Genomic DNA, 9811 nt, shown 5'->3' with positions numbered 1-9811 from the left:
TGAAGTACTTAGACCTAGTATTATTATATACAAGGTAAATTATTGTTAACATTTTGAGTTTTATGAGCTGTATGATCGTTTTATTAATTTTTTAGATTGAATTACTGATAACATCCAGTGTTTGCACCACTTTTCCCGGATACCAAGCAACCTTGTCAAAACCTTCCAGCTGCAAGAAGAAAACGCTATTCCATAGCCCTATCAACAAACGGATGCAGTTATAACCCACTGCTCTGCTTTCCTTTCTCCTAGCAACTCATCGGAACTATTTAAACTGAAAATAATATAAAATGCCCCAATGGAGCGAAAAGGCTGCCTTATTAAAAGGATTTATGACGAGGTATTTTTTTATATTGATAATTTCATTATTTTTTGTTTAACACTGATAACATCGCTTTAGAGTTAAATCTTTTCAACAACTGAAACTGAGTTGAAATTCAGAAATCATGCTAGAATATTAAATTAGATTTCTTAAATTCCTATTTGAGGATCCGATTGGTAGAAAGAAATGAATGTTAAACTATTTTGTCACACATGTATGATAAAAAAAAGAAGAACAATTAAATTTCATGGAATTAAATATAAAAAGCTCTTAGTGTATGATCGTGAATCAGAAATGAAAATAAGAGTTGAGAAGAAAATTTAGAATCAGGATCCAGATGGTTCGAAATAAAATAATTAATGATGCGTTATATAATAAATTCAAACCCTTAATCGAAATTCTTAAATCTTTTTAAAATGGCATTGAGAGTTTTTATACTTAAATAGGAAAAGTTTGAAATGTTTTTAAATGTGCTTTCTGGCATTATACTAATAAATATTTTTGTTTTTCAGTCACCACTGCCATCCTACTGGAGACCATGAAACCAATATAAGGCCGAATTGGATTCAAAACGATTTGCATACAAAATACAAATCAGATGGACACCATAAGATAGGAAAAATTCATGGTCGACTTATAGATTCATATAGATAGAAGTGATTAATAAAATATTATAATGCTACAATTAAGCCCCAGATGTTTCATTTTTCATATTAAATCAATTTAAATTCGAAAGAAGAACGGATTACATTCATTTCATTGTCTAGAATAATCATTTTTATCAAATTACGATTGAATAACTTTCATTGGAAATTCCTATAAAATTTATCGGGACGCTAAACTATACGCGCAAAATTTTGCGCTCACTAATAAAAAGTATTGGATTTTCTAGTAGTGCAAAAATACTAAAATTCCCAATACTGTTTATAGCCCGATTTTGCTCAGTGCACACTTTCTGACAAGGGCTGCCGAGTCGCGCAGTTTTTACACGCTCAACAGAACGAAACAGAATATCGAAGTTACGATCATGTTCAAACAAGTTTTATGATAAAACTTAATGATTTGCGAAACGACGTATGAGCAAGATAATCAATGCAATAGGACGTAAGTACATTTAAACCAGTAAGAACTTACTAATGCCCGTATCACATGTTCAAACATATTTGTCGTCTATTTTTTGCATAGGAGAACGAATTTCCGAACAATTCCGACAGTTATTTTTTAAATGAGAATTTAAAAGCTGTTTCAAAACTTCCACACCGATTTTCTCGAAAGTCATTGAGTGGCTCATGCGACCTAATCAAAAAAAAACTCTAGAAATAACATAATAGACAAAAATAAACATTTTTTTCCCTTTGGTCTTTAGATCATTTTTAAGGGGAAAGATCGAAGCTTTGAGCGCTTTAGAGTAACCTTAAACCAAATCCGATTGATTATGCACAGATCAGGTTTTTGGGCCTATCAAAAAATGTTATTTTGTTGTTTTTTTTTCTTAATTTCGATTATCTTGCTCATGCATCCATTTTTAGCTACTCATTTTTTTTTTATTCACAGCATGTTCACTGGTGTTGGGAAAAATGGTAGAAATTTTGTCACTTTTTGCACATTTTGAAAATTTCGCCATGCAAAAACATTTTCAAGATCTGTGGCCTTCAAGTTTTTCTACAACACGTGTTGTATTTTCGCATGCTATGATGCAAAAATGGCAATATTCCTATCACATACGGATGAAATAGAAACAGTGCTGTAAAAAAAAACACAACGCCCAAAGATCTTGAAAACATTTTTGTATGGTAAAATTTTCAAAATGTCAAGATTTCTACCACTTTTCCCAACACCAGTGAACTTGCTCTCAGATTTTGAAAAGAAAATGTGCTTCGGTGCATAAATCATAGGTTTTATAGCGAAACCAACCCTGCGCAAAAATAAACACGCTATAATTTCGAACATCATGCTCGTCCAAAATGAACGCCTTAGCCATAAAGCGAAGTTCATCCGTATGAATTGAGCACGACGGGCGATGTGCAGATTAGTGGGCTGATCAAATTTAGCATTTATCGTGTTTTATTCAAAAAGTTGCATTGTACGTATTTCCGAACATTGCTTTCAAGTGAAAAACATTTAAAAAATCTAATAAAAGTGCGCCATTTGTCAAATTTCAGTTCCAGCAAGAGGTTCGTGTTTTGCGTAACACCGAAACATGGCACAGAGTAAACTGAATGATTTGGCCGGAAAATTCGGCAAGGGTGGGCCACCCGGATTGACCACCGGACTGAAGCTGTTGGCTGCCGTCGGAGCAGCTGCCTATGGCATCAACAACTCCATGTACACCGGTAAGTAGCTTTTATTCGGTAACATAACCGGTAACTTAAACCTGTTTTGCTATTAGTACATAACCTCCAATTGGGAATGTTCTGATTGTTAAATAAAATATCAACTAACGATTTCACAATTGAATAAAAGTTTGCAACATTTTAAAGTTCAAAATATTTTGGTGCAAGAGTCGTTACATGAACGAACATTTCCATATTGTAGTAAAAAATATCAAATCGAAATATTACAATAAAATTGACGTTGTTACATAACGTCTGATAGGCATGGAACGCCGAATCACATTGCACAATGGGATAGAATGAAGAATCATCTTTACAATTGACTTCCAAAATGTTCATTTATGTAAACGATTTTATTAAAATTGACAGGATTCCTGCCGTTAAATTGGAAGAAAGTAGAAGTAAAACTTAAAATTAATTGCTTATTGTTTTATTATTCTGGAATGTTTACAAAACTTGATCGAGTCAAAATACAAAATTAAGAAAGGATTCTAAGTCCTAAAAACACTGTGCGCTTAAAATAGTATTAGTCGTATAACATACCAATATGTTGAATTTTAGAGAAAAGGCTTCCGTAACTATTGTAAATTTTGCAAGGAAGTCTATTTCAAGTTCGACATTTACAAAGAAAATGTTTGAAGCCTTTTTATTCGATTGAATATTGTACATATTGTACAGTCAGAATTTCGATCTCCTATGTTGTATAAATAAAGGCGATATTAAAACAAACTGAATAAATACCTGGTTATAAATAACATCGCCTTAATTTATGCAATCCAATAAGGCAAACAACACATGTAATTTTTTATGATTCAGTCGTTATTTTTGAAGATTAAAATTTTTACATGGGCTTGTACTCAACCATTTAGAATTCTTACCAATAAAGAAAAACATTTCGAAGTTTTGTAATGAAAACTCAGAACAAAGGTTTTTCATAATAATTCACAATTTAGGAATTTCAAACAGTAACGTAAAATCACATTACGATTTACAAAGGAGCCATCAATATTCATTTATGTAAATGTAAATAATTTTCATTCATTGTATAGTAAAGTACAATGGTCCATAGAATCCCGCTTATCCGAGCTTCGATATCGCGCTTCCGCGTCATCCGAGCCACCGGCTTCATACCAAATTCTCAATTTTATCGAACTTTGCGACCGGATGATATGCAAAATCGAAGGAAAAATATTCTCCCTAGGATAAGCGAGGTTATCTTGTATCCTACTATTATTTTATAAAAATTCTTAAAAGTAATAGTATTCCCAGAAAAAAGTTCTAAATTTTAAGAAAGGTAAACATGCTTCATTAACACTCTCATACGTTATTTATCTCGTTCCAGTTGAGGGTGGTCATCGGGCGATCATTTTCAACCGGATTGGCGGTATCGGCGACGATATCTTCAGCGAAGGTTTGCATTTCCGGATCCCTTGGTTCCAGTACCCGATCATCTACGATATTCGGTCCCGACCCAGGAAGATTTCCTCGCCGACCGGTTCGAAGGATTTGCAGATGATTAACATCTCGCTTCGAGTGCTTTCGCGACCGGATGCCAACCGTTTGCCTATCATGTACAAGCAGCTGGGTCTGGACTACGACGAAAAGGTGCTACCATCGATTTGTAACGAAGTGCTTAAGAGTGTGGTTGCCAAGTTCAACGCCTCGCAACTGATCACCCAGCGTCAGCAGGTTTCGCTGCTGATCCGTAGGGAACTTGTCGAACGGGCAAAGGACTTCAACATCATCTTGGACGATGTGTCGTTGACTGAGCTTAGCTTCGGCAAGGAATATACGGCTGCGGTCGAAAGCAAACAGGTTGCCCAACAGGAAGCCCAGCGAGCGGCTTTCCTCGTTGAACGCGCCATTCAGGAACGACAGCAAAAGATTGTCCAAGCCGAGGGTGAAGCCGAGGCCGCGAAAATGTTGGGTGTTGCTTGTAGTCAAAATCCAGGCTACCTGAAGTTGCGAAAAATTCGGGCTGCCCAAAATATCGCTCGGACGGTAAGTTGTTTTGATCGAGTTGGAGAAAAAGTGCCAAGTTTTTAACAATTTAATTTTATTCCTCAGATTGCCAACTCTCAGAACCGTGTCTACCTCTCTGCCAACAGTTTGATGTTGAACATCTCTGATGCCGAATTTGACGACATGTCCAAGAGAGTCTCAAGTAAGAAAAATTAAATTGTTTTCATTCTGATCATTTCATTTCTAATCAACACATTGAGATAGTACCTATTTTAAAAACAAAGTTAGTAACTATTAACATTTCATGTAACAAAAAAATATCCATTTTAATTTTTCTGTCCAAATTTTCCATAAGATTTTTTTGGAAACCATAGAAAAAATGCTGCACAGCAGCGCCGAATTGGAATAATCATGGATAAAATTTGTCTTTGGATTCCATCAATTCGCTGTGATCATCGTTTGGGTTGTTGGAGTTCCGTTTAAGACAGGTTTTTTTTTTATAAAACTTCAAATGTAATAAGATTCAGTCACAGGTCAATAATTTTGTTCTAGAGCTAGATTCGTTGAAATTATCTTTTATCAGTTCTTTGATAAAAAACAAATAAAGACTAACATGAATCTGCAACTCTTCATCTGTTCCTTTTTTTCTGCTGACAAACCTTTTTATGTATCAATGAAGATCATAACAGTTCAGAAATTGATGAGTTGGATTTATAAAATCCTTAAATGGTATGTAACAATTTTTATTCATTGAAGCTTTTTGCTTATCCACAAATTTGAGTTTCATATTTCAACCTGAAAACTTTCTGTATCTACTGTGTTTTTTACGAAATCAGCTCGCATTCGCAATGCCACACTAATCGATTCAAACTTCCATCAATGTTTCATTTTTTTTCTTCCTCTCTTCTTAAGACAAAAAATAAATTGGTAATCACTACTGCCCATCTACTGCGATCACTGCTTGCTGGAGGAGAAACCCAACCGTTAATCGAAGTTTTCTGTGGACCGGAATCCGGAAACGCCAATTGAAATTCGACTGAATCATTGCGAATGTGCGTCCTGTTTCCAAACGTGCAGGAAGAAATTGTAGCTTTATGGGCTGTACATCATAGTATCATAGTCAAGAGCAGATTCAACGTTACACATCCCTGCATTTAGTAGCTAAGCAAGTTAAAAATTCCACAATAATAAACTTCCCTTCTTTTAAGTTTGGTTAATTCCCAATTCATCGCGCTGGTGCTCATCTGGATCAGCAAATGTTTTCTTTGGTTAACAAAAGAATCGACTTCATTAATTCGCAACAGCTTTTCAACCCATGTTGGCATTGATTGATGTTTGTTTTTGTTATGTTTCATTTTATTGCGGTTTCTTTGACTACAAACACCAAAACTTACCCGATCCAGACGAGGGCCAGAGCGGTCGAAGCGTACGTTTAGTTCAAATTCCGAAATCCTCCCTCAACGAAGGCTACGAAACTCCTGACGAACCTGACACCAGTCTGATTAAGGTTATTGCCGAGGAAACGGCTGGGCGCATTAAGGGCATTTGAAAAAAAAATTGTTTGATGAAAACCTTTGCCTTTACTATTAACGATTTGTTATATTTAGTATTCCGATTTTATTATGTCTTATATTGCATATAGATTTACGTCTCCATTTTGCTAATAAAAGTAAAGTTATGATATGAAAAAAAGTTAATCACCGACATCCTTTGTCAATAATATAAAATAGTATGTGGCGTCTTGAATTCTGGTAAAAGAAAGATTTTTAGTTAGTAAAGAAAATAATCCCTCGAGAACAGAAAATAAGTAAAGAAAATCGGCATCGGTCTTAGCCGGATTCAGCGTAACTTCAAGCAAAGATCTCATAGTATCAAGATAGTCGGGCTGTTTTTCTCTCGAACAAATCGTTGGTGACGAACAACAAGTTCGAATAGTGTTGTGATCCGTATAAGAAAGAACAACGCAATGGATTGACAACTGGAGCTTTTATTTGGGTACTGAACTGAACAGTTTGGAGGTTTGATAAGAACTAACTTAGTAGAGGGAAGCTTGAAAAAATTACAGCTCGATTGCCCGATTGCTTAGATTCAACACCCCCTCTCAAGAGGTCAATCCCAAGGATTTGAGGGAACCGGCCGATATCTTAAGTCTTCGAAAATACACTCTTTTGATTTTCTCCTTCCAGCACCGGAAGAACAGCTTTCCTTCAAAAATGGATTTCCGGGGGTCTTCGGGTATTGACATAAAAAAACTGTTGATTGAAGATCCTGAACAGAAACGCCGATCCATCATCGAATAGATGGAAACTGGAACCATCATGTCCAACCAGAACAACAAGAGTGTGACCAGCTTGTTGATCAGCTGCATGCGGGAAACCAACATGGGACGAAATTGTTTCACCTTCCTTGGACACGACATCAGCTGCCATACGTTGGTTCCCATCGATGTGATTCGATCCTTTACCATTTGAAACGACATCTGGGAGTGGACTTCGGTTTCACCATTCCTCGTCGGTTCATCTGAGAGAAAAGTACTACCGGTAGTTGCCTGGTTACTAACATAATAATCGGTAAACTTACCGGGGAGCGAGCGCTCCCTTTCGCTGTGCCTCGCCGATCGTTGTCCCAGGGACTCGTGGCGTTCTAGGTGCGAGGGGAGCGCAGGAGATTCATCGATGATTTCCACTCGAACTTGTTCAAAGTTCTCGCCAACATTAATTTCGTCATCTTCTACAGGTATCCATTCGGAACAAGCTTCAATTTCTTCGTGCCAATCAACTATGGGCGAGTCGATTTCACTAGTTTCCCCCTCTGGCTCGTACGTAGTTGGAACAATCATTCGGTATTCAACCAACTGTTGGATGTTTCCGAGGTGGGGATCCGCTTGACACAAATTTGCCACTGCTACATCCGCATCGATTTCCATCTCGTAAAGATTTTCCTTCCAAAATGCCGTTGCCACGACTACGTTGTGCTTCTGCAACACTGCTTTATTATCGCAGAAAGTAACGGTAATCCCTGCTCTGGCCAACTTCTTAACGGACAAAAGATTTTCACGGAGCTCCGGAACGTAGAGCACATCACGAATTTCAACTTCGACACCTTTGTTGCTTTGGCCTTCGATGGTTCCTTTTAATTTCGATATCAGAAACTGTCCATCTTTGGCGACGTTGATTTGGACAGGATCCACGAAGCTGCTTGTCGACTTGAACCATCTGCAATCGTTGATGAAATGGTCACTCGATCCTGAATCGAGTTTGAATATTAACCGTTTTCCATTCGATCTGCTCCTCCGAGCCATAAAACTAATGGCTTTGGAGCATTCAGCTACTGTAATTGCTTCCTTGGCCTGGCAATCTTTATACAGGTGGCCCTTCTTTCCGCATTTGTAGCAGGTTCTGTTGAAAATCGATTTCGGCTTGGTTTTAAAATTCAACCGGTTTCCGGAAAACGCAGTTAAATTTTCCTCGATGGTTGTTTGGAGACGTGTTTTTTCCTTCACTTCCTGTCCTAGTAACCGTTGCTTAGCTACCTCCAGCGTTAGTTGGTCGTCATCGAGATTTTCCAACGCTGTCACCAACGGATCATATGTCTCCGGAAGGGTACCAAAGAGCATGATTACCTTATCTGCTTCGGTCAACGTTCCTCCGGCCACTTGCAATTGCCGGACCAGATCCTCATACGCCACCAGATGTGAGCGCATGGAATCACCTTCTCGCAACTTGAGGCTTCCGATCTGCTTCCTGACAAGGTTCTGTGTGGCCAGGGACTTTTTCGCGAAAGTGTTTTCCAGTCCCTGCCACATTGTTCTCGCCGTCCGTTTCTCCCGAACGATTTCTAGACAATCGTCCCCCAGAAATCCAATGATGAAGCTTCTTGCCTTCCGGTCCTCCTGTGCAAATCTCCTTGCCTCTGCCAGTTCCGCTGGTGCTTCTAGCTCCAACACGTGGTCGACGCCCATCGCTTCAAGAAAGGCTCGAACACGAAAACTCCAGTTATGAAATCCGGGACCTCCGGTATATTGGGGAATACCGTGAGCCGGATTGTTCTGGGTGCCCATAACCTGTTGTGATCCGTATAAGAAAGAACAACGCAATGGATTGACAACTGGAGCTTTTATTTGGGTACTGAACTGAACAGTTTGGAGGTTTGATAAGAACTAACTTAGTAGAGGGAAGCTTGAAAAAATTACAGCTCGATTGCCCGATTGCTTAGATTCAACAAATAGAATATAAAACGACACTTCACTCACACCATGATTTTTTTTTATATTAGGCCCTATTACATAAGACGAATCACGAGTCATTTTACTCGAGTGAGCCATTTTGAGTCGAGTCGAATTTCAGTCGAGTAGCTCGACTGAGTCGACTGCTTGAAAGTTCGTGACTCGGCTTTTTCACTCGACTATACCGTAATATGACATTTCGCTCGACTCGAAAGTGACTGGAGTAGAGTAGAGTAACTCGACTCGTCTTATGTAATAGGGCCCATTGTTTACAGTCTTGTAAATGGCTCTGGTGCACGAGTGTGCGTGAAAATTGGTTAAACTCAGAGGACTGAACTCACTGAACCAGCTGCCAAATCGCATACAAATGCACCGTACCAAATTTTTGATACCAGAACGTCAGTGTGGTTCCCGATATTAAACACTTCACCCCATAAAAGATTCGAAATAGGGTAACATTTTGGTTGCCAAACGCATCTGTTGTTGTCATACTGCAGATTTAGAATCAATTTTAACAAAGATTATGCTGAAAACTGCATTTTGTGCCCAACCATAATTTATTAATGTTACCAAAGATCCCTTTGATTGACATTCCCGAGCCGCAGATATCATTTTAAGGATTATTAAAAAATTGCCTCTGGTTGAAATTTTAGCAAAGAGGACGCCATGTTGCCCCTATACGTGTTTCGCTCGTTTCATTTGTCTTCTTCCTGCGGGTTTCTTGACTGAAAACTTGGTACGGGAATTTTTGTTTTCTTCAGCCCCTTGGTTAAACTAGAGGTTGAACCCCAATCCGTAAACCTTTAGTTGGTGGTAGTGCAATGTCGCCATAATTTCAGGGAAGCCGATAGGGTTTGCTTCCAGGCTTATTGCTTTCGACAATGTGAACATTGACATTGCCATCGGAAGCTCCGACGTTTAGGAACGGTGATTGCAAAGTTCCTAACTGGACATAAATTGACAGTTCGT

General features: G+C 38.3%; 1 protein-coding gene across 4 annotated transcripts; it reads left to right on the top strand.

The window, feature by feature from the left end:
* Positions 1-2304: 2304 nt before the first annotated feature.
* On the top strand, positions 2305-6218 carry LOC129745640 (prohibitin-2-like). 4 transcript variants are annotated; one of them, XM_055738853.1, is made up of 6 exons: positions 2305-2405; positions 2485-2655; positions 3998-4656; positions 4723-4819; positions 5297-5346; positions 5530-5834. In XM_055738853.1, the coding sequence occupies exons 2-5, from the start codon at positions 2523-2525 to the stop codon at positions 5332-5334; spliced, it is 927 nt and encodes a 308-aa protein (XP_055594828.1). In that variant the 5' UTR covers positions 2305-2405; positions 2485-2522; the 3' UTR covers positions 5335-5346; positions 5530-5834. The 4 variants fall into 4 exon arrangements, with proteins under 4 accessions (XP_055594828.1, XP_055594826.1, XP_055594830.1 ...); XM_055738851.1 differs by lacking the exons at positions 5297-5346; positions 5530-5834 and adding an exon at positions 6021-6215; XM_055738855.1 differs by lacking the exon at positions 5297-5346.
* The last annotated feature ends 3593 nt before the right edge of the window (positions 6219-9811 follow it).

This window comes from Uranotaenia lowii, chromosome 2 (assembly GCF_029784155.1).
Source record: "Uranotaenia lowii strain MFRU-FL chromosome 2, ASM2978415v1, whole genome shotgun sequence".
NCBI lineage: Eukaryota > Metazoa > Arthropoda > Insecta > Diptera > Culicidae > Uranotaenia > Uranotaenia lowii.
The sequence above is the reverse complement of the archived record's forward strand: the minus strand, read 5'-3'. Positions and strand labels throughout refer to the sequence as shown.

What these genes read in the sequence shown, in the direction of transcription:
- LOC129745640 (XM_055738852.1), top strand. Translation starts at nt 2,523, where the DNA reads ATGGCACAGAGTAAACTGAATGATTTGGCCGGAAAATTCGGCAAGGGT. An exon ending in CAACAACTCCATGTACACCG is followed by an intron (nt 2,656 to 3,997) that starts GTAAGTAGCTTT and finishes ATCTCGTTCCAG; the next exon opens with TTGAGGGTGGTCATCGGGCG. An exon ending in CCCAAAATATCGCTCGGACG is followed by an intron (nt 4,657 to 4,722) that starts GTAAGTTGTTTT and finishes TTTATTCCTCAG; the next exon opens with ATTGCCAACTCTCAGAACCG.